The sequence below is a fragment of the Protopterus annectens genome, chromosome 9.part0, assembly GCF_019279795.1.
Source record: "Protopterus annectens isolate FY-2018-M chromosome 9.part0, PAN1.0, whole genome shotgun sequence".
NCBI classification, from domain to species: Eukaryota; Metazoa; Chordata; order Ceratodontiformes; family Protopteridae; genus Protopterus; species Protopterus annectens.
Window position 1 is genome coordinate 897187854 of NC_056743.1, and position 24290 is coordinate 897212143.

Sequence of the window (24290 nt, forward strand, 5' to 3'; positions counted from 1 at the left end):
CTTGTTGCTATCCTTTAAGTTTATGAAGGATTTTAAAGTATCATTCCACTACAACATTCCAAGTGAATATTGCGATTATTAATTTAAAATGTCTTAGTTCCGAAAGCAATACTGACCCAAACGATACTTTAAGGTGCAGGGAGAAGCAAGGAAATTAATAAAAGACCTCCCTGGATAAACAAAATGCAGTAGGAAACTAAAAGCACACAATAATACCAAATAAGTAGGCAGTCTAAAACAGAATAATGGTTTACATAATAAAAACAGTTTCTGATTAGTCCGAGAAGGTAAAGAGATACAAGAAATAATAGTGATTTTACGGGCAGCAGCAAACAGCACTAATATGTGTCCAGCCAGATGCTGTAAGGGCAATGAGTTAAATGGAAAAACAGAACCGGTTCTCAGGAAAGGTAGGCAGTAAAAAGAAAAACGGCTGAAGGGGGGGGGGGTTAACTTTCAGCTATATACACATGCATCAGTTAGCAGTGCTAGCAAAAAGCAGTAGTAAAATGTATGCAATTATTAGCCTGCCACTTCAGGGTTCACTTTTTATGCACAAAGGCCTGCAAATAGAAGTAACAAGGAAACTAAAGACTGGCTGTTTGGTACACTGTTCTTCAGCCCTGGAAAAGCATACGTTTGAATGTAAAAATGTGCAGAATCGGGCTAGGCTTATAATTGCCCCAGGGCAGATAGCCTAGTATGAACCTATGAACCTATTAAGACTACAGAACAGAAAATGATCACCATGTAAACTTAATCTTAAAACAAATAGTAGTAGTACACCAGGATCCACCAAAAGTGTTTATTGAGCGTTTTCGTTTTTTAAATAACTTCATCAGATTAACAAACATATCCAGTAACCACAAATATATATATATATATATATATATATATATATATATATGTGTGTGTGTGTGTGTGTGTATTGACCCAGCATAAAATACCTGCCTAAAATTCATTAATGTTAATTAACAATTACCTAAAAGGTATATACCACTAAAAACATAACAGTGCAAATTCATAGTAATACATATGCATCCCCTTTCAGGCAAAAACAAATCAGTATTCAAAATTTTTAAAACACATATAAAAACTTTTTGTACAAAATATGCAAACCTTAAAACCATACATCATAATATATAACAAAAAAAAAAAAAAAAAAAAAAATATATATATATAAAGAAACTATCTGAAACCATTACGGTTATAAAATCAGAGAGTTCTATATATCCCTCTGCCCTAAGCCTAAGAATAGGGTTTATGGAGATATTACTATTAAGTCCTGGTTGTTCAGTGGCATTAGTTCTGAACTGCCACCTCAATTCTTGCAGTGCTAAAAAATAATTTAAAGGACCTCCCCTATCATCCATTACTACATGTTCTAAGATAGTAAATAAAAAAACATGCCCTTCATTATTAAGGACATGTACAGCCAAAGCATTTTTGGGATCTTGTTTTTTGATGTCATAAAAATGTTGATATACCCTAGTTCTAAGGGCATTAATAGTCTTCCCAATATAAAAGCTTGGACATGAATCACATAGGGCAAGGTAAATTACTGACTTAGTACTACAAGAGTACTTCTTTTTATGTATATGCATTCCATAATTGGGTATTTTTACCATAGTACCTTCCATAATGTGCTTACATTGCAAGCAAAATCCACACTTAAACATACCTAGTACTGGCCTTACAGTTCCTCTCTAACATATTTTTAAAAGTAATGTCTTTCTGGTAAATTATTTTTGGTGTCATTCCTACAATTTCTATAAGGTCCTGGCTGGTGTGAAATAAATTCCAATTATGACAAATAATCTGTTTAATGCCATTAAATTGCTTGTTATAACTGAAAATAGCCGCCTTCTTAAATCCATCAGTCTCCTCAATGGGTAACCCCATTTGTGGGGTATTACCTTTTCCAAGCAAAGGAAAGAAATGGCCCCTTTCTCTTTTTGCAACCACTTCCTGTAAAATCACATCTAAAAATAAACCAGGATAACCTCTTTGTACAAGCATCCTTTTCAATACTTGAACCTGATGTAAAAATTCATCCCACTCAGACATCATCCCGGCTAAACGGACTCCCTGTCCCTTAACTGGGGATTTTTTTTCTGTTGGAGTGGGTGAAAACTATTAAAATGTAATAGGGTGCTAGAATAGGTTGTTTTCTGAAGATAGTTGTTCTAAAACTTCTCTTCTCTATGTCTTTAATGATGGTAATATCTAGGTAATTTATTTCATCATTACCTATTGTGTATGTAAAGTCTAAAAAATTGGTGCTATGATTTATATAACTCAAAAAATTCTGTAATTCCACCTCGCTTCCATTCCAAAAAATAATAATATCGTCCAAATATCTCCCATAATATTTCCAATATTGGGCATATTGACTATTAAAAACAAACTCACATTCCCAAAATGCTAGAACTAGATTTGCAAAAATAGGGGCACAAATGCCCCCCCCCCCATTGCCACACCCTTGCATTGCTTAAACTGCTCCTCAAAGATAATAACATTTGTGTCCAAAACTAATTCCATAAGAGTTCTGATGGTCCTAATACGGTCATGTTTATGGTTAGAATATTGACAAAGAAAAGAATAGAACCACTCAACCCCCGTATCATGTGGAATTACTGAAAACAAATCTCTGACATCTATGGTCACGAAAAAAAGCGCATAATCAAACATATTCTTATTAACTTTCCTGAGCAAATCCCAGGAATCTTTCACTATCCATGCACACTCATTTAATACAGTTTTTAACTGTGTGTCTATAAATTTTGCTATAAAATATGTTTTTGAAGCTTTTGCATCTACAACAGGTCTAAGGGCGGATTGGCTATATCTTTATGTAACTTCGGTATACCAAACATTGTTGGGATTTTTGGGCTTTTAACTTCCATAAACTGAAATTCTTCTAAACAGACTTCCCTGTTTAATACAAGCTCATCTAATATCATATCAACTTTCCTGTATAAAATGTTTTTTTTTTCATTTAAGCTGATCTCACAATAAACATCCGTATAAAGTATACCTAGCACTTTATTAATATAAAGATTAAAATTCATAATAGCCAACCCACCCCCTTTATCAGGTTTCATAACTCTGATTGCCTTGTTAATGCAGATGTCGTTAACCAATCTGATTTCATTACCATCCAAGTTATTGTCTTTGAACAAATAGTTGCATTTACTCATGAAGTATTTACATATATCATGTTCACACATTTTTCAAAAGTTTGTACCACAGGATGTAGTGGCGGGTTAAACAAACTAGTTTTTTTACACATGTCATGTTGTAACGGGGTTGGGGGGTACACCTTTAAAAAAGAATTGTAAATTTAACTTTCTTGTATATAATTTTAGATTAATTAATACATCATCTATCATTGCATCCCTGCTGGGAACGAAAGAAAGGCCTTTGTCAAACACATCAGCTATTTTCCTATCAAAAATAATGTCACTGTAATTATATATACTGAAATCTCCACAAGCATTCTTAATTATACTAAACACAGACTCATTACTAGATCTAACCATATTGGCATATTCAGCACTTAGATTAGAAATTGGATTAAACGCATTATGTACATTTTCTACATTCAGTATATTTCCCCCCTCCCCCTGTAATTCCAGTTGTATTGATTCATACCCCCTCTCTGGTTCCTCAGACGCTCGGACCTCCTCAGAGGGGGATATTCTAAGGGTCAGAATGATATTCATCATAATTATTCAAGCATCTACTATCATTAAGGTCATGCCCGTTATCTTTATCAAAATTGTTCCCATATTGGGAATGTTTGTTCTGTCCCAAAGGGGGTGGGGGTACGCTCTACGTTCAGCATATTCATGTTTATCTCTTATAAGTTTTAAATCTTTTTTGTTTTTATGATCATTTATATACAAATCAATGAGCTTAAATATATCAAAGAAAGCATTCTTTTTAAAGTCAAACAATAAATCTGAATGTATAGTGTCATTCAGTCTCTTTATTTTCCCTGATAAATCAGTCATTTTCCTTTCGTTGTCTCTAATTAGACAGTCAAGCAGCTTACAGCCATGTTTATTAAAGAGCTAAAGTAGTTCAACATGTAAAACAGAGTCTTTTACTAACCCCGTAGGGTACTTCCACAAACGGAGACCCTTCGGGATCTCCTCTCTGCGTCTACATTCTCTCAAATAACAGTTATCAAGCTGCAGCTTGCGGAAATCAGATGTAAAAGTTTTTAGCTGGTCATTCAGGGAACAGTTACCTTCTTTACTAGTTGGTTCTATTGTACCACGCCATTCTTGTTCACCTTCCAGCCATTGTTTAAGCGTGTCTCTACCATTGTAAGAGGAAACGCCCCTTCCTTGTTCACAATTTGAAAACATATGCAAATTCTCGCAAGTTGATTGGTTAGTTTGCAGTCTCCTTTCTCTTTGAGCTGGTGTGATACTGCTGGCTCCCATCTCATCCTCTACACCATGGTCGTCCAACCTATCAAGTCGTAGGGGTACTTTATCGAAAGGTTGCTGAGTCAGTCTTTCCATTAGGGAAACTAAGTTCCCCACAGTTGAATTCAGAGTCTGTAATGAAAGTGCTAACGAACCAATAGTAGGCGGATCACTTTGATTAACTCCTTCCATATCACACAACTAAGAAAATCCACAAATGTTCCAAACCTCGAAAAACAAAAAGTAGTACACCAGGATCCACCAAAAGTGTTTATTGAGCGCTTTCATTTTTTAAATAAAAAACTTCATCAGAATAACAAACACATCCAGTAACCACAAATATATACATATATATATATATATATATATATATATATATATATACATATATACATATATATATATATATATATATATATATATATATATATGTGTGTGTGTGTGTGTGTGTGTGTGTGTGCATTGACCCAGCATAAAATACCCGCCTAAAATTCATTAATGTTAATTGACAATTACCTAAAAGGTATATACCACTAAAAACATAACAGTGCAAATTCATAGTAATACATATGCATCGCCTTTCAGGCAAAAACAAATCAATATTCAAAACTTTTAAAACACATATAAAAACTTTTTGTACAAAATATGCACACCTTAAAACCGTACATCATAATATATTAAAAAAAATATATATATATATATATATATATATATATATAAAAGAAACTATCTGAAACCATTACTGTTATAAAATCAGATAGTTCTATATATATCCCTCTGCCCTAAGCCTAGGAATATGGCTTATGGAGATATTACTATTAAGTCCTGGTTGTTCAGATGCACTGAACAACCAGGACTTAATAGTAATATATCCATAAGTCCTATTCTTAGCTGAAAGGGGATTTGATTTGTCTTCTCCACTTTTGGAGGTAGAAGCACCCCATTGCTTTGACTTGTATGAACCTTGTGCCTGGGATCTGCTTCTAGGGCGTCTGGATCTGCCCCTTTGAAGTCTGTCTGACACAGGAAAGGGCCAATTCTTTGTAGGCCAGTGTCTACTAAACCTTGGTGGCTGTACTTGTAAAAAATCTTTGACAGTTTGCATAGATTTAGCTTTGTCCTCGATTTTCTTTAACACCTCCTCTGCCTTAACACCAAACAAAGTATCATGCTGTAAAGGTGCATCTAATAATTTAACTTTGACATGTAGATTTTGTTTCTTTAGCCAAGCATGCCTCCTAATTACAGAACCCGTAACTGCGGCCCTGCAGGAGGCCTCCAGATAATAAAAACCACATTGCAAAGTATGTTTTCCAACTTGTTCAGCTGCATGCAGTAAATCCTGTATTTCCTTGTTTTCTGCACATTCAGAGTTTAACAACATTTTCTGTTTAAGCAATGCCATGACATGTTGCTGATATTTAAGCATATGAAACTGAAAGTTTAAGGCCCTTATAGCCAAGGTAGCAGATGTGTAAACCTTTTTCCCCATCTATCCAGAGGGGGTAGGGTTTTTTGCAGCGGAAGCCTTAACCCCTTTAGGACCCTGTGAAATAGTTTCTGGGTCTGCAGCAGGGTTTTTGAAAAGGAATTTGAGAGAGTCAGGAACCCTGTAATATCTGCCAGGCTTAACAGGAGCTGGAGGTAAGGAGTCAGGGGTCAGACTGGACTCTGAAAACACATCATCTACAATGCCTAACACAGGTGGAATGGCTAGAGGCCTGTGTTGAGGTAGTAAAAGGAAGTCCCTGTGCCTCTTCTTAGATTCTGAAAAATCTTGGCTCTCCCAGTGGAAATGCTCCCTCATGGTATGTAAGGTTTCCCCAAAAGAACAGTCCTCAGGAAGAGAAGCTGAAGGAATAGATTCTTCAGCATCAGAATCCTCATAGGGGGGAAGAGAATATTCCTGGTCAGAAGAAATAGAAACCTGATCTGAAGATTCATAGTCTGTCTCTTGCCTAGGTCTCTTATCTGGAGGGGGATGGGAACCCCTGATCAAGGTAATCAAGTCTTCAGCCATTTTGAGCATCTGTTTTTTGGGCATGGAGGCCTGTCCACGTGGCTCTTGAGCCTGCTTCTTTGTCTTTGAAGGTGCTTTAGTCTTTGCCTTTGAAGCTGAAGTCGGTTTAATGTATAGATGTTTAAGTCTGAATACACCCTCAGAAGCCGGTGCCTGCTCAGCGGCTCCAGACCCATCTGAAGGAATAGTGTCTGAGGCTCCAATACCTTGAGTTTCCAGCGGCATAGCCGACTCCACGTGGGAGTCGGTAGCGGCCTGCGACTCTAAACTAGCGGGCGTCAGGGGCTGCGAAAGAACCTCACTGAGAACCAGCGAACCAGCGACTGGCTTAGGAGAAGCTTCGTTGTCGGTTTTGGGCCTCGGTTGTCTATCTTTTTCTTTGCATTTTTTGTGAACTCCGGCAGTCAGATGACTATCCTAGGACATTTCTGGATAATTAAACCTGCATCCAAAGTAGTTTAATGCAAAATCATACATATGCTTAATAGTGCGTTGGCTAAATCTAGCACAAAACTGACAACCTGAAACGTTATGGTCAGGGCCTAGGCGAGGGAATACAGTAAGAATGAAAGTCCTTATGAGGTATTTGCTTTCCACAAGAAATACAATTATTAACTTTTTCTGACATCGGTCTGGAGCAAGAAAAGAGTTTCCCCAATGGGGTACTTAGCTTTAATGAAGACTTTGGATCTGAAATTTGAACACGAAAATCTTAGGAGTTGGTCGACCGGCACTTGCGAACTGCTTCTGCTTCGGGCACCGCACGGCAAGAAAGACTAAAGAAAATGGTGCCGGCTGCTTCTTTTATACCCCTGACGACCTGACGTCAGGGAAGGGGGCGACAGCAGCTGATGCAGGACCCAAGACTTTGGAATTCAGGCTGACTGAGTGCAACCTGCCAGCAGGATTACCCAAACGTAATGACTGCAACAGTGAAACACAAAGAACATCTAGCTAATGGCCAGGATTTTCTAAAGCCCTGATCATCACTTACAGTGAAGACTGTAGAAGTTTGAAATGGGTATCTGAGAAAAACTGGTCCATTTTGTTAGAAGACTCTTGTGTTAGGAACTATGTAGGTGAAAGACCTACTATAGTGTACCAGAAGGGAATGACCTTCAAGGACTTAAGGTATACAGGGCAAGAAAATTTCAATGGTATGCACGGTATGATTAAATGTGGAGCATGCACTTGGTGCCACAAAATAAAGATAGGAGATAGGATTACTGTAAGAAATAAAACATGTCAAATAAAAGGGAAATATAATTGTAAATCAAAAGCAATGGTACATATTGCTATATGTGAACCATGCTCAGTATTCTATATTGGCAAAACTGAAAGGCTGTTTTGCCAGAGAATTTATGAGCATGAATATGCTACTAGAAAAAATAATTTAAACAGTGCCTTGCTAAACATATTAGTGATCAAGTAGGACATCAATTCAAGTTCATGGTCATTAATCAAGTTTGTAGTGATGACAAGAAGGCATAGGGTGTTTACTTAGTGAATTAAAAGAGTTGAAATGGCAAGTGTGTTTGCAAGCTGACAGCTGGCCAGGTATCAATGATCGTAGTTCAATTACCCCAGTTCTAAAGTTAAAGGCATTGAAGAGGAAGAAAATAGTTTAAAGCCAATAAATCTGGCTTATTTTTTGACACAATCCTGTAGAAAGTACTATGTCTTTGAAAACAGTAATAATAGTACTATATGTAATAATGACACTAACTTTAAAACAGGACCTTGTGGTGTTAAAGCAAGCAGGAGCATAACCAATCAAATGCAAGTAGGAAGTACTTGAAAAGGAAATGTGTTCAATACTATGTCTGATGAAGTTTGACACTATTTTAAATTAAAGCGCTCATGTTTTACTGTTTTTACGCCATTAAAGTGTTCAAATTTTAAAAGTTTAGCGGTTTTTATTGGATACTTTGAGAACAGTTGTTTTGGGTCCATGCACCAGCTTTCATTTGGTGTATTTGTCTTATAAGTTTATCTTGTCAAAGGTCTATGTCACTGTGTTTATGTATGTGTATGAAATATTACCGCATCTTGTGAGACCTGAATTATCAGGGGCTGTGTGCGTACATGCATGTGCAATTGTGTGTAAAAAAAATATCATCAGCTTTATATGTGGACAAAATACTGACAAACATACACATAACTCTTCTGGGTACCAATAAAGAAAGAACAGTTAGCTAGTCATGATTTCTCAAAAACAAGACATAAAACTGACCAGAGATGCATCTAGATCCTCAGAACTTCTGGCGGCCTGCTGGCGCTTGTACTGTAGGCTGTACAACTGGATTTTGATAGAGGTTTAGTAAGGGCCTATGTCCTGAACCCAGCAATTATAAAACCAACCCTGGCTATAGGTATGTACACAAGGCTACTATGCAGGCATGGTACACTGTGGTCATTATTCCTTTAATTTTCCTCAAAATCAAACCTCACATATGCGCAAAGAAGGTTCCTTTATATTAGACAGAAGAAGTGTACTGTTTAGTGATAATTAGCTGGAATACATTTCTCAGGCTATTTTTTTTCACCTTTCCACTGCTGTATATCAGATGTATACACAGGTGGCTATTTTGTGGTTGGGACTAAGGAGGTATGTTATGAATGTGACAGAGCTGGCCACCAAGTAATTCCACCTCTTCTGAGCTGACTAGTAGTAGTTTCTGTTCTTTTAGTATTAACACAGTATGGTCCTCCTTTCAGTGTGACGTCTTGCTCCACACTAGGTGTGCAAACCACCACAGCTACTTTATTTCAACTCAGGGAAGCCCTTCTTCAAGACCTTCCTGTAGTTAAACTCCTTACTCTATCATGGAGTGTTGGCCTACTTTATGTAAAGTAATCTCATTTCTGAAGTCTGTATCCATAGTCTTATCCTTTCAGTTGCTACATGAAGATTGCAGCCATAGCTAAAGATGGAGACACAGACTGGCTGGCAGACTGACAGCTTTGTCTTATGACCCAAATTTCCTTCACCACCAAAGTCTGCTGCAATACGTGCATTACTGTCACCACTGCATCTGTCTGCTGGTCAGTATTCTGATCCCCTCAACCACCACTTATGAATAAAGATCCCAGAATAAACTCCTACAGCCGAGGAAACTATTTCCCTCTCACCTGCAGACAGCATTTCACTTGTTTCTGGAACAGATAACTATGACCATTGAATTGGAGATGACATGCACAGCACTAACTCCTGTGGTGCACACCAGCAGTCTGAGTCACATGAAGATAAAAGGCACTCCATCTGCAAACAACAAAGGGTGCAATCCTTATGTCCCAAACAAGCCATTATCTAGACCTCTGTTACATTCACTTGTACATTTAGTGCAACTATTGTAATTAAAAAAACATATAGTTGTTTGACAAAGTCAGTGCATCAAATTTCAATTAAAAGCAAATTTTGTGAGTGTGTGTTTATGTATGTATAAATTTGTATACATATTATATGGATAAAGATGTACATAGCATACATTTTGTGAGTAATAGTAAAGGAGTATGGCAGCAGTACAGATGGAACCGTGATAATCAGGAGCAGGTGTATGCAGCGTGTCAGCAGTTATGTTGTGATGGGTTGTTGGGTGACTGACATCAGAGGAAGGTGTCAAAAATATCCACTGAAATGTGAAAAACAGTACTACTATTTAATAACATCTAAACACAAAAATGATATAAAGGACACTAATAGGGTTACTACTAGAACAGTAGCTATTACTCTCAGTGTCCTGACACCAAAGAACCTATATCAGCTCTTCTACGAGTTATGTTTATTCACAGAGGACAGGCTTAGTGCTGACTTGAGCTGTATTTTGTGTATACTCCAAACATTTTGGTAATCTACAAATGCTTCACATTTAAAGTCAAATGCCAAGAAACAATTAAAAAACAGACACAGTGTTTACGATACTAACTGATCTCTGAGATGACGTATTGTTGGGTTCATCACTTTCACTGATTACAGCATTTTTTTTTTTTGTTTTAAATACCCACACTTAAGAATGGCTATGTGCACACATGAAAAATTACATGCACTGATTACAAAAATGCACATTCCCTAAATACCTGCCCATTCACCCGTTGTTGCTAGTGACCATGCCCCTGCTAATAAAGAAACAACTATAACCTGACCCCACAATGCTGAGTGATACAGTACTATACATGTCCCAAGAGAATTCTATGCTTCTCACTTCTCAGATGGCAGACAATATTTCTGACCCATTAAAGAAGGTCCTTACACAGATCAAATAATACAGAAAGGATTTATCTGTATTACTTATCATTGAGAACCTTCCTTGCTGGGTTTAGGACAGGGTTAAAGCCTAAGCAGTACACCACTAGGGTGGAAGAAGCAAAAGGACTGAATCAGAAAAGAACTCAGAAGTTAAAAGTCCTGTAGCAGAGTCTAGCAAAGAGAGGTTTGCTTTTTAAAGTCACAGCTGAGTCGGTAACAGTAGGAGGCATGCAGTACCACAGACTAAATGAGCACAGTACCAAAGTTTGTAACAAAACAATATAAAACAAGCACAGTAGGCAGCTATTCCCAGACTGAGACAGACTTCAAATGAAGTAAAAGACAGTGAGAGACAGTGAGAAAAAACATCCAGTGAGAAGAATATAGCTATTAATCGAGTAGAAGGTGTCTTTATGGTAAATCTGAGCCATTTCCTAACTAAACCCAAAGATATGGACTACCAATCTAACTAAGCCAGCACAGCTACTTCAAGGAATATATAGCTGGTGGTACACTTCCAAAGATTGAATGTTGTATCCGTGCCTACAAGTTTTCACTATACGACACCAAATGTACATGCCCAGAGATTCCTAGACTGAGTAAACACAAACTTCTTGGACCAGATAGTCAATACATCAATCAGGGGTGCAACCATACTGGATCTGGTCCTCATTAATATGGGAGACTAAAAATAAACACAAATAGCGGGCGAAAAACTGAGACAGCAAATAAAAAGAACAAAAACAGTTTAATAAGCGCTTTCGGAAAAGCTAGTACTTTTCCTTCTTCAGACATTTTAAAAACCAATTAACTCACGTTATATACCTTTACCTACGGTCAATTAAAATCAATTAAGCTAAAATGGTCACACTCCAAAAGATTTAAAGCTATAACAACATTAACAATATATATAAAATAGTATAAATTAGAACCGGCTTTTTGAGCGGTATGTTTGAAGCATACCGCTCAAAAAGCCGGTTCTAATTTATACTATTTTACCTACTGTATAAGATCTATTGTATATATAAATACAATTTAAGTATTCTTTTAAATGGCAAAGGTTTATGATGTCCCTTAAAGTTCCGGACTATCAAAAGTGTTTTGTCAACTTTGTTTTTTTGTCCGCTCTTCTAATTTTGAAGGGTACATGGAATGTCATTAGATATATATATCCGAAAGGGCTTATTAAACTGTTTTTGTTCTTTTTATTTTCTGTCTCAGTTTTTCACCCGCTATTTGTGTTTATTTAATATGGGAGACTGCTGTACACCCCCTAATGTAATACCTTCTCTGGTATAGTCAGACCACAAAATGGTCTCCTTTGAAGTAAAAATAAAACCTGGACCCCTACCTAAACCTGGAATATTCAAGAACTATTCCAGGGCTAGTCTCCTGCTATTAAGTAAGAACCTGGCAAAATGTCAAGCCTGCACCCTGAGAACACTGCTGCCTATGCAGAACTGTTCACATAAACCTTGCACAAGCATAGTAATAGCTGCACAGAGGCAGCTGTACCCACCAGGAAGAAGTACAGAACTAACTCAAAAAACAAGCCACCCTGGTGGAACACAAAATCAATAGGCTGTATAACAAGAGGAAGAAAATCATGGCAAAATTAGGAGGTGCAGCACCCAGCAGGATAAAAGCACTCTCATCAAACTAAACAAACAACTCAGACAACAAACAAAGTCTACCAAAGCCGAATTTGAGGTAAGTTTAGCCTCCCAGGGCAAGGACAACCACAAAGCATTCTTTAGCTATGTCTGCAACCTCAAAGGCAATGCACAACTGTGTGCAGAGCTCCTTGTAAACGGAGCCACCTACACTGAGCCAGAAGATATAGCAAACCTCCTGGCTGACCAATTCAGCTCCAACTTTACCCCTCCCTCCCCCTCAAACTTCCCTCAGGAAATATCATCAAATATAACTTCCTCTACTATCACAAGGGAACAGGTCCTTGATGCTCTCTCTAAGACCAAGAACACTGAATCAATGGGCCCAGACAATATCCCAGGATGCCTTCTAAATAGCATGAAACATGACCTGTCAGGGCCTCTGGAATTACTATTTAATTGCAGCCTCCAAACAGGCTTCATGCCTCATGCAAGGAGAAAGGCAAAAGTCATCCCTCTGCACACAGGTGGGCCATCTACAGACCCATAAATCTCACGAGTCTTGTACCTAAAGCCATAGAATTATCATGGAGATAATCAACAGAGATATAGTAAACCTCCGGATACAGGCCCCAACCCAGTTTGGTTTCATCAAGGGCAGGTCATCCCTACTCAGCCTGGTGGACTTCTTTGAGAAGGTCACCAAAGCAATGGATGAGGGCAAAATCATTCACACTGCCTACCATGACCCAGCCAAGGCATTTGACAATACCCCAAAACTGGTGTCAGAGCCATGGACTAATATTAAATGCCAAGAAATGCATAATAGTATCCTTTGGGAAGTCATCCATCCCTGGTAACTATCATATTGACAACACACCCCTTAGAGTTAACCCAGTAGTCAGGGACTTGGGGACACACATAGATAGTAATCTAGCTTTTGACCATCACATGTCTAAAGTGGTGATGAAATCATTCTATGTTGTGCAACTTATAAACAAAGCCATGGCATCTAAGTCCAAGGAAGTCATTGTTCTATTGTATTCAGCATTCATCAGGCCTATCATAGAGTACAATGCCCCCTTTGGTATGTACCTAACCAGGCATATCCAACAACTGGAACGTCCACAGAGGTTCCTCACTAAAATAATACATAGTGCAAGTAAAATGTCCTATGTAGACCGCTTCAAAGCCCTATCCCTGTACTCTCTCTCCTACAGGCTTTTGCGGGGAGATCTATGCCTGGCATACAGGGCATTGTCAGACCTCAGTTTGATGGACATCCTGTATATACACAAAACAAACAGCACCAGAATTACCCATTTTAAAGACTTAAACCTTGCCTGTGATATAAATAGGACCTGCTGGAGAGATAGGTATGTATCCCACAGACTACCCAGTCTATGAAACAGGCTCCCCATCCATGTGAAGCAGAGTTCCTCCCTAACTCAATTCAAGTGGTGCAATTTGGAGAACTGGATGGGAAACCAGAAATCCATCCCTGGTTTGGCACCTATGTCGTTAACAGACACAAGTAACATGTAAATGGTTCATCTCCCAGGCCCATGCTTACACTTATCAAGGGTATCACAACTTGTCAGAGATTTGGGATGCATGGCTAGGCTTAAAAAGGCCCTTGTGGTAGTTAGCCTAGTAAATACCTATCAACCTATAGAGCAGGAGAGCCTAGGCCTGTCACATGAATAACCAAACAATGGAACTGCCCATTGAGATACAAGGCAAGAACCAAAATGCAGCAGATGGGTAACAAAGTGCCACAGTACCAGCTGTTGTAACCCAAAAAGATGGCTCTCCAGCTGGGATGAATTCAGAATAAACCTAGACCAGAGTTCAGCTACAAGGTGGCCAAACCTTAGAGGTTCCTACCTGAAGCAGGGGGAGTGTACAATCTTGCTTGTAAGACTACAAAATACATCTTTAAAGACAAGGGGGCCTGCTTCCACTTAAAAAGGCCATTAATAAGAACTTGAGTGGCCTGGCCAAACAGCACTACCTCATTAAATGCAAAGTCCAGAATATAAAAGTTGAACCAATTCCTGAAGGATAACATCAACCTTGCAAATCCATCCACTGATGGTGCTCAGCCTGCAGCCTTTGTCAAAGCATCTGCACAATCCAAATTACAGAGGGCTGCTGCCAGAGTTCACATAAAAAGCGTCTGGAAGAATTATTCCTTGAGCCCATACTGTGGGTAATCCTTAAGCCTTCCTTGTGCTTGCTCCAGAATATGAACAGATGACCCACACAGATGAGGGCCCTAAAGCCCAGTGCAGCAAAGGGCTATACTCTCTTGCTACAGGTGACTGAAACAGTACATTCCGTTAGCAGACAGGACAGAAGCAGGCAGTCATCTCTGAAGCTATCTCCAGCCTACAGGCTTTAGTATGCTTACATGACAAATCATTGCAGTCAACTGGTAAACAGCTTCAGTCCTTCTTGGAGGCTGTGACTTAAGAATGAGGATACCTCTAGACTTACATGACTTCAGCTTTAAAGGTTGTGCCCATGGGAGAGATGACCAGAGAGTCAAACAACGTCTTACCCTGTAGGGTAAGCCTAACCAAAGTATGCTAGTTCACATATGTAATAAAGATTCACCAATGAGGGGATGGGTTATTCTTGCCTTTTTAACCAAGGGCTCAGAATCACAAAGAAAATTAATTCTAACAGGAAGGATCTCCACAGTACCCAACAACCACCAAAGCAAGAGACTGGGCACAGACTCACACTTGCATGGGATAGCAAAGCGCCTATGCCAAGCAGACCAGGGTATACACATATGTGAGAAGCGGCATAGGAGGAGAAGACATCTGCATTACGTCTGGTACTGACATTACACCATTGTACAAAAGTGTGAGATCACATAAAAATAAACTCAATCTTCTAATTAAAATAAACAAGTCTTTGATATCAAACCAGCTCAGAAAAATAAGAGAATATGGCCAAGGTGAACAGGATTCCAACTGCAGTTCAAGCATCTGATGGGAGTTAGCAAGAAAGATAGGTGAGACCTTCTAGGGGGAGGGGCAAAAATCAGACACACACTGCTACAATTACTTAGTGAAGGCATGCAAACGCGAATGTTCAATCTGGGGAGTCAGCATTACACTCAGTAAGCTACTATCTGGTGGCAGCCTACAATACAGGTATGTGGAAGTTTGCACTCACAGAGACAAAGCATTGTCTGCCACCACAGGAATCACATGACCCTCCCCACCCAGGGGTGAGGTTAAGTATTATAAATGCCCTCACTGCTGAGATACCAGAAAAAGGTGCAAAGTAATCTCACGACTGCTTGAATGGCAGTTTCCTCCATATAGCTTTCACCCCAGTACTGGGTGGTGCATAGAAACAAATAGACGGAGTCTAACTGGGGAGACGCTTGATGGATTGAAACTTAAAAGGCAAAGGAGCAAAAGGCACATGGAGGGGAATAAATTAGCATTTACATATCATGGCATGTGAACCCTCATCTGAGTTCATATAAAAGCTGTCTTCTCAAATACGACCAATGATCTTGCTCAGTCTAGGGTATTCACCCAGGAGTACAAATCTTGATCTGGACTTGTAACTCACAATTCAGGGGACCATGGCCAAAGATTCAGCTGGACGAGCCTGACATGGTGGAAGAGAACAAGGTCAAACCTTACTAATCACAGCCAGTCTACACCCCAGCAAGTACTAGAGGTTGCAGACAATATGGTCTATGGATGTATTTACAGAAGAGCTAGGTCTAAACTAGTCCTCTGCACTAGATCCTTAGAAAAATACACTATGGCCTGTCACTCAGATCACACAAAGACTGCACCAACATTCATCATCTACTACTGGAGGATTTAGATATTTCAAAAGCCCCAAAGACGTAGATGAAAAAAAGCATGCAAAATGCAGCAGCTTTTACTTATGACGGCAAGGAGCAAGATCTAAACTGTGCACATAGCAAAAATGAACTAAGGGGACACAAGGGATGAGCATGCTGAAGTAGTCTACATACTAACAAAGGAAGCATCACTAGTATTTGGCCATCCCAGAGTGTGGGATATTTCTTAAAAGGCATGGAAAGATGTAAATATTGATTATCTCAGGACCCATTTGCAAACTTTTTTATACACTGTTTGCCTGTATAGACTGTCGACCATGAGACTCATGATCAATTGGTCCATTTGATCCTCATCACTGGAACTAGTATAGGGTGGGAGTAGCCATCATTCAAACAGCCATCAGGAGGGGGTTGAGATATTTTACTTTAGTTAGTTCAATCCCTAACACATACATGTGAGATACAGGGGAAGGGCATGTAAAAAGATGACAGTAGAGACTCTTCACTCACTTTTACAGAGAGGGTTCCCTCCAAGCATCACTGTCCTACCACTATGGCAAATGCTGTGAGTTCCTCAGTCTTCATCAGGAAGTTAACACTGCCCAGTACACACCAAATGTGTGCAACCCCTCCCTCACCCTGGGACAGTTAAGCAGGGCACTTCCTTTCATTCCTTCCCCTCTCTGGTTGGCTCCTCCAGTATTGAGGCAACTAGTCAAACCTCAATCACCTGGGTCACAATCAAGAATCCATTCTCTACAACAGGGAGCCAGGTTACATTTCACATTCTGCTGGAGAGACAGTCTGATTCTTCCTATCATAACAGTGCCACTGGCAATCTTGGTTGTTTCATTTGCTAGGACCCATCGGTTTACTACACACAGAACAAAAAAGACAAAAGGTGCCAAGTTTATGTTAAATATGACAGTGTTTATTTTTGTTTTACTACTGTAGTTGTCCACCATTATGACCCCTACAACCAAACTACTACACTACCAATTCCACATTCTGACCAATTTCCATAACTCTACAGTCATAACACATTAAAAACATCTCCTTTTCTTCCTCAAGGGAAGTGTAAAAAAAAACAGTGTTAGATCAACTTACGGTACTGGCATTTCTCTCCAATATAGTTTCCATAACAACGGCAGCTGGGCTGGTTCCCCAGGTTGACAGTACAGGTGGAGTTGTTCTGACAGTATCCTTTACACACCTGCTGCTGGCAGTTTGAACCTGTGAATCCATTTGGACATCGGCAAGTTGGAATTCCTGTATTGCAGATAAAATGAAAGAAAAACGAAACAGCAAATTTATGAAATGTCTGAACTTAATGCATGCAGCTCGTCTTTTCTTTATCTGTAACTTCACGAACTACTTTTCAATTGATTTTAGTTGCAACAAATGCACCATTACACTTTCAGGTGTACTGCAGCTTTTCCAGTTAGGATAGCAAGCCCAATACCCTTGGGCCTCTCGTAGGTATCAGGAACATTATCTAGGCCTCTGCCTTCAAAAAAGTATATAGTGCACTACAGAGGTTCAACTCCACCCCCAGCCACACACACACAAAATAAGATTTTAGTACAACTTTTTTTTTTTTTACTACTAATGTGCGATCAGATATTCACCGACTCTAATGCATTTACCTACCTACCACATAAAATGAATAATGAATATTCAATTTTAAGTAAGCAATATTTTCTGACTTGCTTGTGCTTCTCCAGAGAGACATCACAATTCAGAAAGTACAGTTATGTATACTGACCATAAATGCAAATGTTTGAGTGTATTCACTGTTGCAGTCCTGACTTAACAGATTTCATGCTGTGGAAGTCCTTGGCTGGCCTACCACAGTAAAAATCCCCCTCCTTCTAAGGCTGGCGGAAGCCCTACTCTGACATCAGTATGCTTGGGGATAAAGGGAGCCAGGTGATAACATGACATCAGTTTTTTTTTCTTGCCCCTTAGAAGGTAGGAGACCCCAGGATGAACAATAGCAAGGGACAAAGGTAGCAAACAAGCCTGCAGGGTACACACCCAAGGGGTCCTCTCGTTACTGAAGAAAATAGAAGCAGAGTACTACTGTAGGCAAAAGGGGTAAGGAGAGAAGGAAAGAAGACAGCAATAGTGAATACACTTGAACATCCACATTTATGGTAAATGTACACAACTCTATTATGTTTTTCTTGTTTCACTATTGCAGTCCTGACTTGTGGAATGATTCCCAAAGCTGAGATGAAGCTGGAAAGTAAATTATGGAGAAGAGAGGATGTTCTGCATGACAGCAGCGGCAAATCCTGCAATAGACTTGGAGAAAGCTGATAGTTTCGTAAACGCATGCATGGATGACCACGTAGCAGCTTCCAAAATGTCTTCAGTAGGCAGTCCTTTTAGGAAGACAGCAGGAGGTAGAAGGGGCCCTAGTAGAGCGAGTCCTTATACTTTCAGGAGGCTTTTTGCCATGATAGCTGTAACAAAAGGAAATACAGTGTGAGATCCACTTGTAGAGAAGTCTGTCTGGAGACTGGTTTTCCTTCCAATGGCAAAGGACACAAAGAGTCTGTCTAATTTTATGAAAGATTTATTTCTGTCAAGATAGTAGTGAAGCTGTCTGTGCACATCCAAGGAGTGAAGGATGCTTTCCCCTCTGGTTCTTAGGCTTGGGGAAGACTATGAAGTATATGGCTTGATTCAAAGATGTGCCTGTTACAAACTTGGGCATAAAGGATGGACTAGTCCTGAGTGATACTCTGTCTGGGTGGAATATGAAAAATGGTTCCACTGCCATGATAGCTTGCAGCTCAGAGACCCTCCTTGCTGAGGTGCTAGCCAGTAAAAACACAGTCTTCCGAGTTAAGAATTTTAAATCAGCAAAAGCTGCCGGTTCAAAGGGGGGCTAGCATCAATTTCTCTATGTGGGCTGAAATGGTAGATGTGTGAAGTTTTATGGAAGAAAATGACAGGCTTCTGTCCATCAGGGTAGCCAGGCAGTCTAAAATGGCAGACATACTGGCTGAGTTAGTATTCAGGCCTTGCTGCTGACACCAAATGGAGAACCTTTTCCACTTAACTGAGAATGATTTCCTAGTACTAAGCCTTCTAGCCTCTCTGACAATGTTTTGAGCTTGTCTGCTTAGGGTGTGCTCAGAGTAGTATTTTGGGGTATTATCCAAGATGAGAGTTTGAGAGTCTGTAGGTTTGGATGCACAAACCTCCCCTTGTCCTGAGTCAGAAGGTCCACTCTCTGAGGTAACTGCCATGGAGTTTTGTTGGTTAAACTTAGTAGCAGAGGATACCAGTGTTGCCTGGGCCAGTCAGGGGCTATCAGGATGACCCCTGGGCTTTCCTCCCTCATTTTTAGGAGGACTCTTGGAAGAAGACGCAGGGGAGGAAAGGCATAAAGAACAGGTGCCTCCAAAAGAAGGAGAAAGCATCTGTCCTCCAGGCTGTGGGTAGTTTGCTGCTGGAACAGAATCTTTTCAGTTCAGCACTTTCCTTTTTAGCAAAGAGGTCCATCTGTGGGGATCCCCATTTCTGGACTATGCTGAGAAATGTTTCCCAATGCCACTTGTGGGGATTCATCAAGTTCCTGCTGAGATAATCTGCTAGAGTATTTTGAGTCTCTGGGAGGTACTGTGCCATGAGGTGCATCCCTATAGAGTAAGCTGTCTCCCAGACCTGCATCACCAGTCAACATGGAGGGTAACAGTCAGTGCCTCCTTGCTTATGTACCACATGACTGTGGTGGTGTTTGTTTTGACAAGCAGGATCCCTGGTTTCGACTGATCTTTGAAAGCCACTATGCCCTTTTGCACTGCCATCAGTTTTTTCCAACTTATGTGCTTGTGTCTGCAATGATCTTCCCATCTGCCCTGGGACTGAAGGTGTTGGAAATGAGCCCCCCCCCCCGGCTGTCTCTAAAGCATCTGTGGTTAAAGTTTGGCTTTGGGGTTAAACCTGAAGGGGAGACACAGGTTCTAGGCACATGCCTGTGTCCGCCATGCAAATTCTACCTTAAGGCAAGGGATCAGTTGAATTTCTGTCTCCAGGGACTGTGAGTGCTGGCACCACAGATTCTTGAGGTATCACTGGAGCTCCCTCGTGTGCAGCCTGGCTACAGGGATCATGAAGATACAAGATCCCATGTAGCCTAATGCTTTGAGGAATTTCTTGGCTAAGAGGTACTGTCTTTGCATAATATTTTGGAAGTACTTAGTCTGGAAGGAGACCTTTTCTGGAGGAAGGAAGGCCTTTTGAAGGGAGGAATCCAAGACTGCCCCAGGAAAACTATCCTGGTGAATAGGTCTTCTGTTGGATTTGCGAAGATTTATGGTGAACCCCAAAGAAGATGAGGATGGTCTGTGTGAAGGGCAGATCCTTGAGGAGCTTTGACTAACTCATGGCTTCAATGAGCCAGTTGTCTAGATAGGGGTAAATCTGGATGCCTCTTGTCCTGCAAAAAGTGATCACAGGACCCAAACACTTTGCGAAGACCCTGCGAGCAGTAAACAAGCCAAACAGTAGTGCAGACAATTGAAAGTGACCGTTACCTGCTCTGAAATAAAGAAAACCTCTGCAAGATTCCAATAAAGGAATGTGCCAAGTAAGCATCTTTTAGGTCGAAGGAGACCATTAAGGCCTGAGGGGCTATCATGGGAAGAAGTTTTTGAAGAGTCAGCATTTTGAATTTTGGTACTAGCAGGGACTGACTGAGGGTGGACAAGTCTAGAATGGGGCACCAAGAGCCATCTTTTCTGGGAACCAGGAATAGCCTAGAGTAGAACCCTTTCCCTAGTTGATGACCTGGTACTGGTTCCACTGAGCCCTGTGAGCATAGGTTGTGAATCTGAGAAATGTCCTCTGCTCTTTGATTTTGTGGAACATCCAGGTAACCTGAGTGTCTTAATGGCTCTTTGAAAGTGAGCTTGTAACCACCTGAGATAACTTTCAGAACCCAGTTTTCTTTGAACAGGGATGGCCGTCTTCCTCCTATCTTTTCGGGAGAAGGTGGTGGTGAATAGGGGAAAGGAACACTCCCTGCTGCTCTCTGCCAGGGCCCTGTGGCCTAGAACTCTCTGCCTTGGGGTTTCCTTAGGACCACTGCCTAGGTCTTTACGATTGCTGCTGCCTTTGAGGTCTTTACCTCCAAGGCTTCTCTGGCCACTTTTTGACTGAGATGGAAAGGACCAGTGTTTAGTAGGAGGCTGAACATGGAGGAAGTCCTTCCCAGTTTGTACAGATTTTATCTTCCAGCTTCTGTATCACAGCCTCAGCCTTACGCAAAAAAAGAAAGTCCTTATCCAGGGGTGCATCTAGAAGTTTGGATTTGACATGGTCTGGTAGGGTTTGTTCCCTAAGCCAAGCATGCCTTCTAATGACAGAGCCAGATACAGCAGCTCGGCTACAGGCCTCCACGGCATCACAGCCACAGTGTAATGCGTGACTAGCCACCTGGGAGCTGGAATGGCAAAGGTCCAACAATTTAAATGTTCTTGTCCTCCAGGCAAGATATCTTTTGCTTCACTTCATCTAAAATACTTTGTTGGTATTTTACCATATGAAACTGGCAGCTAAGGGCCCTCATGGGTAGGGCAGCAGCAGTGTAGATTTTTACCAAACATGTCAAGGGCCCTGCATTTTTTGTCAGGAGGTAAAGGGTTCTTCGAAGAGCTGGCCTTTGCTACCTTGGGACCTGGAGTGACAACCTCTGGGTCAGCAGAGGGGTTTTTGAAGAGGTATTTATGTAAGTCCAGCACCTGTAAAACCTGTCTGGTTTTCAGGGGGCTGGAGGAAGAGAATCTGTATTCAGGGAAGAGTCCATAAAAACATCCTCTACCACCTTCAATGCAGGAGGAATAGCCAAAGGTTTGCATTCGTGGAGGTCAAGGAACTCCCTAACCCTCTTTTTAGATTGTGGGTATTCCTTTGTCTCCCACTGGAAATGTTCCCTCATGGCATAGAGTGTAGTGTTTCTCCAAAGGTGATGTCTTCAGGAGGTGAAGCTGAAGGCAGATTCTCCTCAGAATATGAATCTTGAAAAGAAGTAAGTAAAGGTCCCTCCTCAAACAGAGAACTCCTGGCCAGAATCCTCATCTGTATCAGGAGGTTCAGATAAAACTTCAGCTGTACAACCCCTCTTTCTTTTCCCTGTGGAAGACTACAAAGGGGGTTGCATAGCTCTGACTAAGGGGATAAGGTCCTCATCTTTCTTTGAACTAGCTTTGACCTTGGGCCTCAGTACGTCCACAATCCTAACGCCAGTCTCTTTGTAAGGCAGAACAGATCAGGCTGACGCCTCGAAGGAATATCACTGGTACAAGACAGCTTGTCAGAAACAGAGGTCTTCTAAGCATCTCCAGATCCGACTGATGAACTGAAAGTCAAGGCCTGTGTAGAAGCTGAGGTACCCGACAGTATGTTGGACTCCATAAGAGTCTCGAGAGAGGCCTGTACCACCACCTTAGTTGCAGAAGGGGGATGTAAAAGCGCCTCACCTTCCTCAGCGATAATGAGCCTTGGGGGAATGGCAGATGGTGAATGGCTGCCATCCGAGGTCCTAAGCTTGGGTCTCTTTTCCTTGTCCTTCTTACACTTAGGGAGCTCAACCTTAGCAAGACCAGCAGGCACCATTGAATAATGCGAAGAAGATGGCAGACTCAGATGCCTAGCTAAGAGTTTGGCCCTATGCCTGACAGTCCTAGAATTAAAACAGGCGCAAAAACGGCAACTAGGGATGTCATGATCCAGGCCTAGACAGGTGACACACAAAGTATGAAAGTCTCGGTATAGGATTTGCTTACCACAGCAGAGACTATTGTTAATCTTACCTGACATGAGTTAAAGCAAGAAAGAGAGTTCCCCAATGGGGTACTTAGCTTTGAAGACTTCTCTCTGGTGTGGACAGACCAACGCACTGAAATACTGCTTCCGGCTCCGTCGGCAAGAAAAGACTGGTGTCATGGTATTGGCTGGCTCCCTTTATATCCAAGGGTACTGCCATCAGGGTAGGGTGTCCCACCACCCTTCTGAGGAGGGGGATTTTTTTTCTCTGTTAGTCTGGCTGGCCAAGAGCTTCCACAGCAAGAAATCCCACAAGTCAGGACTTCATCCCACAAGAAGAACATCTACAACTTGATCAGACAAAAAAGGTGGTATGTCTTTTATTCTACATAGTAAATCCAAACTAAGCTAAGCAGAAATAAGAACACTAAACCACTTAATGTCAGAAATGCAAACTCATCTAAGTCCACAAAAACACGCTGTTGCCCAACTATTTATCAGAAGTTCAGCATTTGCTATGCTACCATCCTGTAAAATAAATACATACTGCTATATTCCTTTTTTAATTTCTCCAAGTCTTTTGGGTTTCTAATACCATGAAGGGAATGGACCTCATTCCTAAGTTAAAGTACGATTAAAGTTCATAAAATTAGTATTGTTTCAATCTTTGATGTCAGCCAGTAGTGCTCTTCACAGCACCGGCAATGTGTCCAGTAATGACTCCTCCTGCAGTTCGTATGGTTACATGTACTGGTAATCTATCTAAATACGACTGTACATTCTTTTTTTATATGACCTGGCGCTCCTGTCTGGATATCTTTCTTCCACTTTATTCTCTTTTATGCCTGCAGATCCTGATGTTTTATGACTTTATGTCTCTCTGTACGCAAGACACTGTAGTCACTGGGTGTGGCAATTTCAATGATCAATGCTACTCTTGTCTTCATTTCTTGGACCACTATAGCCCCAGGGCCGATAAGCCTAGCCATAAAGATTTCCTGGCTTTAGCCATCCAGAAATCTATTTACTCTGACGAGCAGAGCCACAGAAGTAATCCCTGGGGTAAATTTCCTATTCCCCATCCAGCTGTCTAGATTTTTCTTAAACAGGGACAGTGAGGTGTTCTGTTTGACATGAATGGGTAGCTTGTTCCAGAGTATAGGAAGCCTCTGGGACAGGAACCTATCCTTCCAGCAAGTTCTGTTTATTGTGGTGACAAGGTTAAGGTTTCTGGAGCGTATGGCCCGCATGGACTGGGATTTTCTTTTAAGTGTAGCATGTCCAACAGCTCTGGGTTTGACATGGCTTTGTATGCTAGGCAGAGATCGCCAATGAGTAGGCGATATGCGAC

At 40.7% G+C, this 24290-nt stretch overlaps 1 protein-coding gene across 1 annotated transcript in view; it reads right to left on the minus strand.

Moving 5' to 3' along the window:
- LRP1 (LDL receptor related protein 1) overlaps positions 1 to 24290 on the minus strand; it is a 2772300-nt gene that overhangs the window by 86143 nt on the left and 2661867 nt on the right. The window contains exon 83 of the mRNA XM_044083629.1: positions 17267 to 17428. Within this exon, the coding sequence (XP_043939564.1) occupies positions 17267 to 17428 (162 nt within the window). The remainder of the gene's footprint in view (positions 1 to 17266; positions 17429 to 24290) is intronic.